Raw genomic sequence first — 15,923 nt, 5'->3', positions numbered from 1 at the left:
GAAGGTTGGGTGGCCTGGGAGTTGGGGCGGACTCCAGGGGCACTCAGGTCTAGTGCCACATGGAGGGGTGGGCTCGTGAGTGGGGGGCGGGGACAGGACATTCTCAGACAGGGACCCCCAGTGCGGGGCTGCCTGGAGTCCACCCCTACTCTCCCCTCAGGCTTCCTGGAGAAGAACCGAGATGTGCTGAGCACAGATATCCTCACCCTGGTTCACGCCTCCACAAACAAGTTCTTGAGGGAGATATTCAAAGTGGAGTCTCCGGAGATCAAGCTGGGCCATGGGACAATCCGCCGGTCTAAGGCGGGCAGCCAGTTCTTCAAGGTGGGCTCCTGGGGGTGCCCTCCCAGCTGCCGCAAGGCCTCCTGCCCCACCAGGGTCCTGAGAACACCCATCTCTCAGAACGTGCAAGTGGAGGAAACAGAGATGAAGGAGTGCTTGGGCATGCACGCAGCTGCAAGGGTTCAGGGCACAGGGACAGCCGGCTTCTGAGGGCACTTCTGGTTTTATCCATGTTATTGTGTTTCTATGTTGGTGTTGTGAATGCATATGTGAATGTGCAAGTGTGAGTGTGTGCAAGTGTGCACATGAATATGTGTGTAAGGTGTTTGTGAGTGTGTGTGTCTGTATGTATGCATGTGAGCGTATGCATGTGTGTATCTGAATGTTTGTGCACACTGGTGTGCAGGGTGTTTGTTGCACATGAACATACGTTTGTATTTGTATGTGCACACGTGTGTGCATTTGATTACGTGTGTGCATGCAAGTGTTTGCACATGTGAGCGTGTGTGTGTGTGCATGTCTGTGGTACTGGAGGGCTGCAGCTGAGGAGGTGAGAAGAAGAGAACCCATGGTGCTCTTCAGGCAACTTGGGGTTCCCCCCCTGGGCCCCATGTGCCTCTCCCTCTCTGTTCTAGTTCCGGCTAGCTGCCGGAATGCAATATACCAGAAACAGAATGGCTTTTTAAAAGGGGAATTTAATACATTCCTAGTTTACAGTTCTAAGGCCGAGAAAATGTCCCAGTTAAAACAAGTCTATAGAAATGTCCAATCTAAGGCATCCAGGAAAAGATACCTTGATTCAAGAAGGCTGATGACGTTCAGAGTTTCTCTCTCATCTGGAAAGGCACATGGTGAACACGGTCAGGGTTCCCCTCTCATCTAGAAGGGCACATGGCAAACACAATGTCATCTGCTAGCTTCTTCTCCTGGCTTCTTGTTTCATGAAGCTCCCTGGGAGGTATGTTTCTTCTTCATCTCCAAACTTGCTGGCTGGTGGACTCTGCTTCTCATGGTTATGTCGTTCTGCTCTGCTCTCTCTGAATCTCTTTTTCATTCACCAAAATGTTCCCTCTTTTATAGGACCCCAGACACTTATCAAGACCCACCCAATGGGTGGAGACATGTCGTCACCTAATCCAGCTTAACAACCACTCTTGATTAACTCTCATCTCCAGGGAGATGATCTGATTACAGTTTCAAATGTACAGTATTGCATAGGAATTATTCTGCCTTTATGAAATGGGATTTAGATTAAAGCATAGCTTTTCTAGGGGACATGATCCTTTCAAACCAGCACACCCTCTTAGCAGTGACTATTCCCACAAAGTTCAGGGAGTGGCCAGGCTGAGGGGCTCAGGAGCCAGGCAGAGGGCCCTTCTTCGCACAAGGCATTCAGTACTGCCACAGAATCTGCCCTTGACCCGCCACCATCTCCTGCCCCTACCACCTGTGAGCCTGCCCCCAATAGTGTGCCCACTGGGTCAGCCTCACACAGAGCAGGGGGCCCAGAGTCACCATGTAGCTGAGCAGTTATATAGGAAGTACCCAGACATGGAGCGGGATGGCACTGGTAGCCTTGTGCATGTGTGGGACTCTGGAGCATAAGTTGTGGGCCGAAAGAATTTTCTAATGGATAGCATCTGTGAAGGCAAGACATCTCTGGACTCGACGCTGCAGTGTTTGCCAGAGGTCTCCAGGAAATGGTCTTTCAGGAAATCTTAGGGTTCTCCAGAGAAGCCGAACCTACAGAATGTATATGTGAATATTAAGAGATTTATTATGGGAATTGGCAAGACTGAGTTCCATGGCAACCACAGGTTGGAAATTCAGTGAAGGTGATGTTGAACTCCCCAGGAGAAGCTGGTTGGCTGAAGAAGAGGCAGAAATTCATCTTTCTGCCTTCTGAAATTCTCAGTTCTGGCTTTATGGCCTCTAACTGATTGGAGGAGGAAATTCCCCACATTTCTGGGGCCATGTCCTTTGTCTATTGTAGATGCAATCAGCTGTAGATGCAATCACTGGCTAATGATTTAAAGTCATTTATGAAATACCCTCATGTAACAATCAGGCCAGTGCTTGCCTGACTGTGAACCACTGGACACCATTACCTGGCCAAGTTGGCACATAAAATCAACCCTCAATCACCACAACAGGAAAACACAGCCCATTGTCACTATAAAATGCAACGCATTGCAGACTGTCCTCAGCAGGTTTGAGATATGAACACACATGTATCAGGATTCATGCATTTTGGCAGTCCATACCTTTACTCAGGTGCATTTGATGTTGGGAAGTTTCAATAAAGGAGCCTTGGATAGGTTCAGCATTCCATAAAAAACCTATTACTCTCCATCAGGGGCTTGGGCTTTTCTTTCTTCCTTTTGATCCTGCATCCATACTTTTGGTGCATTTGTTTAAAATCTGGATACATTTAATACTATGCTTATATGTACGGTATAAAATACTCAAAAATATAAACCTGTCTAAAGCTGTAAATATAGAAAGTTGAGGTAAAAATAAGTATTGACAATTCTAACCTTCTTTTCTCAACCAAATTCATTCATTCTACACATCGTATTTGGGAGATTCCACCTCTAGACCTGTCTCTGGATCCTCTGGGCCTAACTGGGTCCTGCACACAGTAGACACTTGAGAAACCTGAATGAATGAGTGAATGGATGAACGAATGAACTAATGAATGATCAAGTGAATGAATACATGAATAAATGAATGAATGGATGAATAAATGAACAAGTGAAAAAATATATGAATGAGCAAATACACAGATGAATGAATTAACAAGTGAATGATGAATGAATGAATGAGCAAGTGAATACGGGCCACCCCCATCCCCAACATGCAGGACACACACTGTGGTATGGGTCAGCTGCACCCTAAGCGTGGCACCCCCAACCCCTCCACTCTGTCCTGTGCTTCGCCCACAGACTACAGACTCTACCAAGCGACCCCCAACCCTGGCAGGCCAATTCAAGCAGTCCCTGGAGCAGCTGATGAAAATCCTGTCCAACTGCCAGCCCTACTTCATCCGCTGCATCAAACCCAACGAGTACAAGAAGCCCCTGGTAAGGCGTGGTGGCCGGGGAATAGCGTATGGGCCTCTATGGGGCAAATGTACTGGCCTCAGGAGGAGGTGGCCCCCTCCCAGGCCTGGCCAGCAGAAGAGCTGTGATCTGCCCCCCTTTCCAGATGAGGGTCCTGGGGTGATGGCCGTTCTAGGGCATTCCCAAGTCAGTGACCTGCAGAGTTGGGCATATGTCCCTGCTGTCCACCTGCCTGTGTTCTGGACTAGGTACTCTGCTCTGAGCCCATTTTCTCATCTCCATGGTAAGAGGTACTCTGAGGGAGTGTGAGAGCTGGAAGCGATGTGTGCAGCTCACCCGCCACGCGTCACGGCTCTCCGTAAGCAGCAGCTGGCAGTGTGTGTTATTATTGTAGAAGCCAGGCACACTCTGGGCTACAACTCCTGGAAGGAGCAGCCCTGGGAGAGCAGCTTCAGCCAGGGCTGTGCAGGGTATGGATAGAGCTCAGCATCTGCCCAGGATGCCCAATCCCTGGGCCTGGGAATTCCACCCAGAGGCGACGGACTCCTCATCCAAAAGGATACAGAATGCCACCGAAATCTTTCAGGGAGTAAACATATTATTTCATTAAATGAAATGCTTTATTAAATGAATCGACTTCTATGAAAATGAGGATGCCCCACCAAATCCGGAAGGTCTCTTCCTTTTACCTTTTTGGGTTGCCAAACTCCCAGGAGGAAGAACCCTGCATGAAGAGCTCTAGCAAGTTCTAAGGCAGGTCATGTGCTTCCTGAGGTTGCTGTGGGGGGTGGACCACAGGCCTGTGCCCCCCAGTTGCTAAGCCACGGAACAGTAGGGTGGAGCCAGTGCTCGGGATGGCGGGGTCCCTTCACGGGCCGCCTCCCAGAGGCAGTGCTCCAGGAGCTCAGGCTGATGGAGTGGACCTGAAGCCTCTTCAAGCTGGAGCCAGTTGCACCCATCAGAGGGCTAGTGGAAAGACTAGAGGAGAAGTGCCTAGGAGATACCCAGTGACTGAGAGCTAACTAGTTATCCAAGGTTAACTGTGTGTGCTCATTCCCCTCTGTGGTCCTCAGTTTCGCAGAGGGGATAACAGCGTCTGTGGGTGGGCTGTGTAGGGTAAAGGGCATTTCACCGAAGCTCCCAGCAACTACTGCCTCACAGGCTGAGGCCGCCTCAGTTTGCAAGGGTGGCTATGACAAATACCATGCGCTGGTTGACTTAAGCAACGAAATGTATTGCATTGTGGTTTCAGAGGCTAGAAGTCCAACAACGAGGTTTTCTGGTTCTGTAGCATCCTGCCACAATCCTTGGACTCCTTGGCTTGCATCCTCGTGGCCCTTTCTCTCCTTCCTGGGGTCTGCTCTTCTGGTTGCCACTGACATCCCTGTGGCTTCTCCGACTTGCAGCTTTTAGATTCTTCTTCTTCTTCTTCTTTTTTTTTTAATTTGTGTGTGTGTGCGTGTGTGAAAAATAACATATATACAAAAAAAGCAGTACATTTCAAAGTACATTGTAACAAGTAATTATAGAACAGATTTCAGAATTTCGTTTGGGTTACAGTTCCAGAATTTTAGATCTTTCCTTCTAGCTGGTCCAAGACACTGGAGACAAAGAAATATTGATATGGTGATTCAGAAATCATACTTATTTGTTAAATCCTATTTTCTCTGTATAACTCCTCTTTCTCCTTTGATCTTTCTCCCACTCTTTAGGGGTATTGGGCTATGCCCATTCTAATTTTTTCATGTTGCAAAAGTCTGTCGATAATATGGGTTGGGGGGTAGAACTGGTTGATGTCCCGGAGAGGCTGGGCCCTCTGCATTTCAGGACTTACCTGGCTCGGTTTTTCTTTTTATAAGGCTTTCAACAATTTGGGTTATGGCCCAACCACATTCCACCGGGCCACATCATAACTAAAAGTAGCCTCTTCAAGAGGTCCTATTTACAGTATATTCACACCCACTGGAATGTGGATTAAGTTTATCTCTGTAGAGGTACGTAATCCAACCTTCCACAGGGAAGGGAACCTCTCCAGAGACTACACCACGGCAGGGTTTTGGGGCGGGCCACAACTGAGGCCCAGTACCCTGGGAGAAAGCATCACCCTCCCAGTCCCTCCCTGCTGGCCACCTCCCTCCAGCTGCCTCTCTACCTCTTGGCCCACACCCACCCCTGGACCTGTCTACTTTGGCTAGAATCTTTTCTCACTCTATGTAAAAAGTGCATCTCTTCATTCCGATAAAACCTAGGAGGTACTTAGATGCAGGGGCAGCACCAGCCTAGCCTGAGGCAAAGCTTAATGGAGGGAGTGACCCTCTTCACAGTTTTGGGGGTGCTTAAGACATCTTAAGGCATCTGCAAATAACTTTTATATTCATCGTACTTAGCACATCTTGAGAATGATAGACTTCTCAAGGGCTTTTGTGAGTCACAGTTTTCTACCAACTTTTATCTCCTTGAAAATGCTTGAAGGGCATTTCAGCTACTCTGACCCGACATCTCTGTCCCATATAATTTTAATTAAATCAAGCATTTGTTTGCTTCTGCCTGGGTTTGGGGGGGGCAGCCATCAGATCCTCAGCCAGTCAAGTTCCCAGGGTGCCGATAGTGGGGGTGCTAGGGTGAGGGGGCGGTGGGTTCCTGCATCCCCAGTGGCCGCCTCTCCCTGCCCGCAGCTCTTCGATCGAGAGCTGTGCCTCCGACAGCTGCGGTACTCGGGCATGCTGGAGACCGTGCAGATCCGCAAGTCTGGCTTCCCCGTCCGGTACACGTTTGAGGAGTTCGCCCAGAGGTTTCACGCCCTGCTGCCCAGCGCCGTGCGGAGGCAGGTGGGCTCCTGGATGACTCTGCAAAGAGGCCGTGCTCGTCCTCAGAGCCCCACCTCTCTGGGCACCTCCCACCCCAGGCCCAGGGCCCCATTTCATCCACCCACGCTTGCACGCCAACCTTGGAATGGCCCCTGTTGGTCTCTCCCCTCCTCATCTCATCCATCTTCATCTCTTGGTCCCTGGGGACCAGTTAAGGGGTTGGGGGTGGGGGGCTCACCCCGGAGGCCTGGGTTGCAGCCGGTGGTATGTTTGCTGTCAGAGAGGATCGCCCCACTAAGGCCAACACGGCCCGTTCCCTGTGGTACAATGTCTGGGACAAGGGGGGCAGCTGGGGAGCATGTGGGAGCAGATACCTGGCTGTCCTAGAGTCATGGGCCTGGGTGCTGGTCCCCAGCCTGCCGGCACAGCGGCGGAGGAGCCCCCCCCATTGGGAAGTCGGAGGGAGGAAGGAGACGTGGGCGTGGGTGGCCCTGCCTGGGGTGGATAGAGGCCCGGGGCCCGCTTAGGGTGACCCTGGCCCCTCCTGCCTCTCTCTGGCAGCTGCAAGACAAGTTTCGCCAGATGACCCTGCGCATCGCCGACCTGTGGTTGGGGACAGACCAAGACTGGAAAGTGGGAAAGACCAAAATTTTCCTAAAGGTGAGACACCCCTCACCCCGAAAATGCCTGCAGACAGTGGTGGGGTTGACTGGGGCCTGCATTCCTCAGGGAGCACATGGGAGGACCATCCCAGCCGGGGGACCCAGGGGACCCAGGGGCTTCTCAGACAGCTAGAAAAACCCAAGGATAGGGGGCCAAGAGCAAGCAGAGTTCGGAGTTCGGGGGTCTCCTCATCCCCCCAAGAGCAGGCCTCCCAGCCTCCTGGGAGCACAGTCCTACACAGGGAGGCTCTCAGCCCCACCAGGAATGCCCAGCCTTGAAGAGCTGGGAGAGTCAGCACCTCAGTGGAGCCCAAGTTGGAGCCTGTAGAAGGGACTGCAAAGGCTGTCCCTGCCTCCCCCAGCTCCCTCCCACCCTCTGAAGCCCACCCATGTTAGCGGGTCCTTGGGCTGTCTTGTGTGTGCATCGCCCGCCTCCCACCCCCACCCCAACTTACAGGGTGAGGCCACAGCAAAGGCAGCCTCAGGCTCCTGAAATGGGCCTTCAGGCTCCCCAGGATTGCCAGGCTGGGGTGCAGAGCCACCTGGGGGAGAAGCCCCGTATCCCCCCAGGCCGCCTAAGCCTTGAGTGGGGCAAACAAAGAAAGAATGAAGAGAAGCTCAGGGCCAGAGGGTCAGCAGTCCGCTCGGCAGGCTTGGCCAAGCCCCTGGCCCAGGTGACCTTCTGGGGTCAATGCTCCAGTCAGCCCATCTGTCAGTCTGCCAGCCCAGTGGTCAGGCCTGGGTTGAGGCTCTGGGGCTCAGATGGGAAGGAAAGAGCCGGGGGCTTCAGATTCAATGGGGCGGGGAGGCTGGTTGAGGGAGAGGGTACAGCTGGGGCTCCTGGCCCTATGCAGGAGAGCAGTGCAGGCAGCACAGGCTCTAGGGCCCCACTGCATAAGGGTTTCATGGGGGAGGTGGTCAGGGGAAGGGGACGAGAGAGCAGGGGCTTGCTCCAGCCTTGAAAGGCGCCAAGCTGCCGGTCGCATCCCCTGGCCTGGGTGTGACCCACTGTCTGCCTTCCTGTCCCAGCCCAGCTCCTCCTGGAGGCCATAGTGGGGTCCGGCCCCTCTCTGTGTCCCCTCCCCAGGCCCGGTCCTGAGCCACATCTGTGCCTCACTGCTAAACAAAGGCAGCTCACCTGCTGTCCTGCCCCCCGGGGACCCAGGGACCCAGGGGCCACCACGGGTGCTGGGGAAAATCACAGCCAGGTCTGAAAAAAAGGAGGAGGGAATTTTCATACGGAAACAAGCATGAGTCAGTTAAACAGTGAAATGTAAACTTCTCACAAAGTTGGGAAAATGAGAAGCAGTTTCAGGGAAATGTGGTGTCCTTGAGGCTGCTTATTGCCCCCCCCCACCCCCACTACACCCCACCCCACTCCTGACTTCCCAGAGCAGAAATGAAAGTCACCAGACCATATTGGCAAGAAGAGAAAGTTAAAACAGGAAGTCCTTGGATTTGGGGTAGAGGCGGAGCTGGCCCCTGCCATCTCTGAGCCACATCCGAGTGCATTTGGGGGCCCCTCACTGTTGCTTGTTTTCCTGGGGGCATGGGCAGGTGAGGTTTGGGTGACACTGACTTCCGGTGACAGAGCAGGCCCTAGGCAGGGATGGGGGGTTGGGCCGGGCAGCCCATGATGGGGTCTCTCCCCCTCCCAGGAGCACCAGGACTCTCAGCTGGAGACACAGAGAAGCCTGGCCCTGGAGAAAGCCGCCGTTAGCATCCAGAAATTCCTGCGGGGCTACAAACACAGGTGTGGCCCTGCCCTTCCCGCCCGCCTCGCCTCCCCAGGCAAGCCCTGCAAGCCCGGCGCCCCTTTCCTGCCGGTCTTTCCTGCCCATCAGCAAGGCACAAGCCCTGCCAGCACCTCCTGGCCAAGGACACTGCCGCCTGTGCCAACCAGAGAAACCTAATTCCTTTTTTGATTGAAAAAAACAACTAGACCGCTCTGTAAGCACGAGAGGTGAGCTCAGGGAGGGGTCCACTGTGGGCTGAGCCTTCCCCGGATGTGCTGCTCCGAATGTCTCCAGGAACACGTGGGTTTGGGTGTACAAGGTGGTTTGGTTTGGGAGGGGAAAGAAGCCTGACTTTGAGTCCGTTCCCTGGTGGGTAAGAAGGCGGTTTTGCTCCACATTGAGCAGATCAGCATTAACACTGCAGCATTCATCCTCTTCGGGATCACAGCCCTGGGCTGTCCATCTGCTTATCGCTAGGATAGGGAGAATGGAGACCCAGAGCTGAGAACGTGGCACCAGTGAGCGGTGTCAGAATTAAGGGGGGTGCAGTGTAGGGTCAGCCCTTCCCTGGGGGGGCACGTGACTTTCCTGCCAGAAGGAAAGAACCGCAACCAGCCTTGCAGCCCGCAGACCAGTGCGGGAGTCATCCCGGCATGGTCAGCACAGATATATTTTTCAACTGAACGTTTTATTTTGATGTCATTGTAGATGCACATGCAGCTGTAAGAAATGATACAGAGAGAACCCACGGGCCCTTTATCCATTTTCTCCCAAGGGTAAAAATAACTTGCAAAACTATAGGACGAAATCACAACCGGCATGCTGACATTGGTACATTATCCATCAAATTTATAGACATTTTCCCCATTGTACATAGGCACATGCATTAGGTCCATGAAATTGAATCCCAGGAGAAGGTTTATTTATCAGGCTACAGAACAGGTTCATCACCTGCACCTGGGTTCTCCTACTGCCCTTTTTTCGTTTCTTTCTTTATTTTTTTAGTATTTTTATAGAAGAAAAGTTCGCACACATACATTCCATACACGGTGCACAATCAATGGCTCACAATACATCACATAGTTGTATATTCATCACCATGATCATTTTTTAGAACATTTGCATCACTCCAGAAAAACAAATAAAAAGAAAAAACTCATACACCCCATACCCTTTGCCCCTCCCTCTCTTTGACCACTTCCTGCTGCCCTTTTAAAACCACATCCATGCATTTTATCTAGGATATGGACAGATGAGTAAGAAATATAGATAAAAATAAACAAATAATAGGGTGAACAAAGGTTAAAATAAACTGAGTAGATTGAAATACTAGTGGTTAATGAGAGGGAGGGGTAAGGGGCTTGGCATGTATGAGTTTTTTCTTTTGTCTTTTTTTCTCCTTTGCTGGAGAGATGCAAATGTTCAAAAAAATGATCATGGTGATGAATATACAACTATGTGATATATTGTGAGCCACTGATTTGTGCACATGTATAGAATGTGTGTGGAGAATGTTGTATGTTTGTTAAGTTTACATTAAAAGTATTATGAACAATCAGAAAAACACATCCACTCCCGTCCCCTTCCCAAGCACTTTCCCTAATCTCTGGCAACCATTAGTTTGTTCTTCTTTTCTGTAATTTTGCTATTACAAGAATGTTTTATAGATGGAATTACACAGTGTATAAACAATCGGGATTGACTTTTTTCACTCAGAGTAATTCATTACCAAAAATCCCCTGGGGGGGGAATCACCCCCAGGTGTTGAACCACTAGTATAAATAGCGGAAAGGAGGCCAACTATCTTTGTTTTCAGATGATTCAATTGTTTCCTTTATAAACCAGTGGTTTGCAATTGTGGCTGCAGATTAGAATCACGTGGGGAGTTAAAAAAAAAAGTGTGTGGCTACCCCAGCTCTCTCTTGGTTATTATTTGCATGATGCATTTTTTTTTCCATCCTTCCACTTGGGTCTTTGAATTTAAGTGTCTCTTATAAACAGCATATAGTTGGGTCATGTGCTTTTTAAAAAATATTTTTATTGAGAAATCTTCACACACATACAGTTCCTCCACAGTATACAGTCAGTGGTACACAATATCATAACATAGTTTTGCATTAATCACCATAATCATTTTTAGAACATTTGCATCACTCCCGAAAAAGAAATAAAAAGAAATTTAAAAAAAAACCTCATACATCCTATACCCCTTACCCCTCCTTCCCATTGACTGCTAGTATTTCAATTTACCCAATTTATTTTACCCCTTATTCTGTCTACTCCCTATTACTTATTTAATTTTATCCTTATTTTTTTGCTCAACTGTTCATACCCTGGATAAAAGGAGCATCAGACACAAGGTTTTCACAATCACATGGTCATGTTGTGAGAGCTATAGAGTTATACGATGGTCTTCAAGAATCCAGACTATTAGGACAGAGTTAATGGTGTTAGGTGCTTCCCTCCAGCCACTCCAATATACCATAAACTAAAAAGGGATATCTGTATAATGCTTAAGAATAACTTCCAGGATAATCTCTAAATCAGTTTGAAATCTCTCAGCCACTAAAACTTTATTTTGTCTCATTTCTCTCTTCCCCCTTTTGGGCAAGAAGACATTCTCAATCCCATGATGCCAGGTCCCAGCTTATTCTGGGAGTCCTGTTCCACTTTGCCTTGGATTCATGTCCCATGTAAGGGGGAGGGCATTGAGTTCACCTGCTGCGTTGGTTTAGCGAGAGAGGCCTCATCTGAGCAACAGACTTTTAGGCGTAATTATAAGTAGGCTTAGCTGCTTCTTTGCAGGAATAAGTTTAAGCAGACCAAACCCCAAGATCAAGGGCAGAGCCTATTGAATTGGTTTTCCCCGCTGCTTGTAAGAATATTAGAAATTCCCCTCAAGGTTCATTCACCTAGTTGCATGCCTCACTTCATTCCTTCTTGTAGCCACTCAGTAGTCTGTTGTATGTATACACAACAGTTTTCCCTTCCATTCCTCAGTTGTTGTACCCTTAGACCGTTGCGAATCGTGAACACTGCCGCCATATACACCAGTGTACCAATGCCCATTTGTATCCCCACTCTCAGTTCCTCCAGGTATATACCTAGCAATGGGATTGCAGGATTATATGGTAATCCCATCCCTAGCCTCCTGTGGAACCACCACACTGTCCTCCAGAGGGGCTGCACCTCTCAGCTTCCCTACCAACAGTGAATAAATACATCTATTTCTCCACATTTTCTCTAGCACTTTTTTCTCTCTGTTCATTTTTAAACAGTTTTATTCATACATCATACAATACAACCAAAGTAAATAGCCATACCTTCACCACCATAATCTATGGGTCATATGCTTTTAATCCATCTCTGCCTTTTGACTGGAGGATTTAATCCACTTACATTTGAAGTAACTACTGATGATGCAGGACTTTCTTCTGCCACTAGCTATTTATTCTTCTACATTTTTTGTCCCTCAATTCTTCCATTAACTTTCACATTCAATTTTTTGTTTTGTACCATTTGTGAGTCCCTTCTCATTTCTTTCTGTAAATATTTTATATATATATTTTCTTTGTAGCTACCATGGGGCCTAGATTTAACATACTAAACCTGTAACAATCACATTTGATATTTTTAAAAAAGTGTGTGTATCTGTGTGCACTATATATAGTCTTCAGACCCAACAGCAAAGATTCTGACTTAATTGGGCAGAGATGACACACATGGTACCAATAAATATTAAAGTTCTCCAGGTGATATTATTATGGTTGTGCTCCTACTAGCTCTAAACCTAAGAACCCTCCCCCACCAAATAATTAAAAGTGATAAAAAAAACTCAGTTAAGTGTGAGGTAAAAGTCACAATATATGCTCCAAGCTCACCTTGAGGTATTTCTGCCTCCTGGAACCTGGCCTCCAGGTTGTCCTCTTGACAGTTAGCCCCCGGTCCTCCCTGCTGAGGGGAGCAGAGTTTGATGGAGCAAGACCCTCTTTGATCTGCCCCCCACGACCCCCACCCCCCAGGGGCACCCTGGTCCTGAGGATCTCTGACCTGGAACGATGCCATGGTTACTGGAGAAGACCTGAACTACTGGTGCAAGGAGGGGACCTGTCAAGGAATAGAACTTGGCAAATTTTTTTTTTTTTAATTTTATACTTTCATGAACTCTGGGGAAAATGAGTAAGAAAATTTTGAAAGCTGGACTTCATTCATTCACAAAAATAGCATTATGAACAAATTGAGCCATTGCTAGTAGACCATAGGTTCCTAACCTGCCTGTGGGTCCTTTGGTCTGTTAAGGCTTCTGGAGATGGAATGTTATATATCCATTTCCTCCAACATTTCCTTATCCCGCTTTCCTTTCAAATTCAGTTATTTTCCCAAAGGCTTCGTAATGTGTAATGGGTTGGAGCTCTCTGTATGGGTTTTGTATTATTTTGCAACTGTCCTATAAGTTTGAAATATCTTCCAAATAAAAGGTAAAAAAAGAAAGAAAAGAAAACACCTGGGGCGATTACACCTCTCTGGCTTGCATCTCCCCTTCCAGGAAGGAGTTCCTGCGGCAGAGGTGGGCGGCTGTGACCCTCCAGGCTCAGTGGAGAGGCTACTGCACCAGGAGGAGCTTCCAGCTGGTGAGCAGGTCCTCTCGGGAGGCAAGGCCGTGGGGGCAGGAGGCCACAGTGTCCATAAACCATGAGCTTAAGAAGTTATTTCTTTAACTGTAAGATCTCAGGTAGGAAGGATCCAATCACTAGCAGACTTGGCATGAAGTTTTTTTCTTAATTAGTGAAGTTGTAGGTTTACAGAAAAAAATTTGCATAGAATACAGAGTTCTTATATATCACCCTGTTATTAACACCTGACATTAGTGTGGAACATTTGTTACAATTGATAAGAGTGCATAAGGGTACTAATTATAGCCCATGCTTTATGTTAGGGTACATTGGGTTGTACAGTCCTGTGGTTTTGTAAAATTTTTGTTCTAGGAATAACTTAAAATTTCCCCCTTTTAACCACATGCAAATATACAATTCAGTGTTGTTAATTACATTTACAATATTGTGATCCTTTCAACATCATCATTACCAAAACTTTACAATAAACCCAAATAGAAATTCTGTATATTTTAAGCCTTGACTCCCTATTTCCTATCCCCAGCCCAGCCCCTGGTAATCTGCATTTCAGATTCTTGCTCTATGAGTTTGCTTATTTTGATTATTTCATATCAGTGAGGTCATACAAAATTTGTCCTTTTGTGTCTGACTTTTTTCACTCAACATAATGTCTTCAAGGTTCATCTATGTTGTTGCATGAAGCAGAGCTTCTTTTCTTCTTACAGCTGAATAATATTCTATCATATGTATATACCATATTTTGTTTATCCATTCATCGGGTGCTGGACACTTGGGTTGCTTCTATCTTTTGACAATTGTGAATAATGCTACTATGAACATTGGTCTGCAAATATCTGTTCGAATTCCTGCTTTCAATTCTTCTGGGTATATGTCTAGTAGTAGGATTACTGAACCATATGGCAGTTCTATACTTAGCTTCCTGGGGAATCACCAAACTATCTCCCACAGTGGCTGCAGCATTTTACATTCCCACCAGCCATGAATGACTGTTCCTATTTCTCCACATCCTCTCCAACACGTGTAATTTTCCATTTTTTAATTAATGGCCATTCTAGTGGGTGTGAAATGGTATTTCATTGTGATCTTGATTTACATTTCCCTGATGGCTAATGATGTTGAGCATCTTTTCATGTGCTTTGGTCACTTGTTTATCTTCTTTAGAGAGATGTCTATTCAAGTATGTTGCTCATTTTTTTTTAATGAGTTGTTCATCTTTTTCTTGTTGAGTTGCAGGATTTCTTTATATCTTCTGGATAGCACTCCTTTATCAGGTGCAGATTTTAAATGGTTCAGCCTCAACATCCCCCGTACTCACTCTTAGCAGTCTCAGGTCATGTGTTTGTGCTTCCAGCTGTCCTGTAGAATTTCAGATATCTCTAGAGCTGGAGCGAGGGGCACTGCCCCTAAAATTAGATAATGTCTGCCTTTCCCCAATTTGTAGGGACAAAGTAAGTTTAATAATAGGGAGATCCTCCTTTGTTTCAAGCATTTCTTACAAAGTTTTTTTCCCTTGAACCAAGGGCACTTGCCATTGGGTGCCTGCTGGGCAAATGAAGCAGAGCGACCTTGAACGTGCCCCTTTGGGCCACATCTGACTGCTCACCTTTCTCCTGGGCTGGACTGTGTCTCTGACATACAATAGCCACGTCAGCAGGACTGACCCCGGCCTGTGTTAGGAGAGGCAGCCAGTTGGCGTTCCGTCTTCACCAGGGGTCTTATAGTCGTTGGCATGCCAGGACAGGCTGTTGCTTCTTCTGCCTTATTTTATTTAATGTTTGGCCAACCCTACAAGGCAGGAATTATTACTGCATATTAACGGCCAGGGAAACTGAGGCATAGAACGGGTAAATAATTTGCTGAGAGGAGGTAGCGAGTAAGCAGCAGAACTAGCCTTTGGATGCAAGTTTGGGTGACTTCCAAACCTTTCCACATCAGCACGAGCCCTTATTTTCACTGGACACCTAGAAGTGGACGGCCACCTGGCACTCCTTGAGCAGGTGACTGGCTCTCATCCCAGTGGCTCAGGATGGCTGTGGCCGCCTGGAAGTAGATGTTCGTCCAGTCATGACTTCCCCACACCAGGGTACTGACTCCCAACAGCTGGGCTGGGCTGGGCTGCAAGCCATTAGCATAGATGAAATCTCAGCCAGTCCCTTAGGAGTGGCCACCAGGGGCCTCTCTGAGTCTGTGCTATTTCACAAACGCTTGTTTAGCAGTTGCATGTGCCAGGCCCCGCTCTAAGTGCTCTACAAGTAATACAGCATTTAAGATGACCCGACCCAGTGTGTGCGACATTTTAGCACGGGTGCCTTGCCGAAAAGAGGGTAGCTCTGACACTAATTGGCAAGGTCTCCCGGGGGGCCATCGTGCTTCCTGCTTTCTGTGCCCTCTGTCCTTTCTCACTCTGGGCCCCCTGGCCCTCCACGAAAGACCTTTCATGATGGACTCTCCCTGGCCTCTGCAGATCCTCCTGGGCTTCGGACGCCTGCAGGCCATAGCTCGGGGCCTCTCGCTGGCAAGGCAGTACCAGGAGATGCGGCAGAGGGTGGCCCGGCTGCAGGCCATCTGCCGGGGATACCTGGTACGCCGAGCCGTCCAGGACAAGAGGAGAGCCGTGCTGGTCATCCAGGCCTACGCCCGGGGCATGGCCGCCCGGCGGAGCTTCAGGAGGCAGAGAGCTGAGGTGGGTGGTCCCTGGGCGCCTGGCAGGTGGGGCTGGCTGAGGTCAGAGCAGGAGCAG

The 15,923-nt window shown here is 48.5% G+C and overlaps 1 protein-coding gene across 1 annotated transcript in view; it reads left to right on the top strand.

The window, feature by feature from the left end:
* The window catches only part of MYO7B (myosin VIIB), a 101,854-nt gene that overhangs the window by 62,036 nt on the left and 23,895 nt on the right, over positions 1-15,923 (top strand). Inside the window, exons 15-21 of the mRNA XM_077153475.1 lie at positions 161-324; positions 3,228-3,365; positions 6,020-6,172; positions 6,713-6,811; positions 8,472-8,566; positions 13,096-13,180; positions 15,648-15,866. Coding sequence (XP_077009590.1) covers positions 161-324; positions 3,228-3,365; positions 6,020-6,172; positions 6,713-6,811; positions 8,472-8,566; positions 13,096-13,180; positions 15,648-15,866 — 953 coding nt within the window. The remainder of the gene's footprint in view (positions 1-160; positions 325-3,227; positions 3,366-6,019; positions 6,173-6,712; positions 6,812-8,471; positions 8,567-13,095; positions 13,181-15,647; positions 15,867-15,923) is intronic.

This window comes from Tamandua tetradactyla, chromosome 3, assembly GCF_023851605.1.
Source record: "Tamandua tetradactyla isolate mTamTet1 chromosome 3, mTamTet1.pri, whole genome shotgun sequence".
Lineage (NCBI taxonomy): Eukaryota > Metazoa > Chordata > Mammalia > Pilosa > Myrmecophagidae > Tamandua > Tamandua tetradactyla.
Note: the sequence above shows the minus strand (reverse complement) of the source record. Positions and strands in the feature narration are given on the sequence as shown.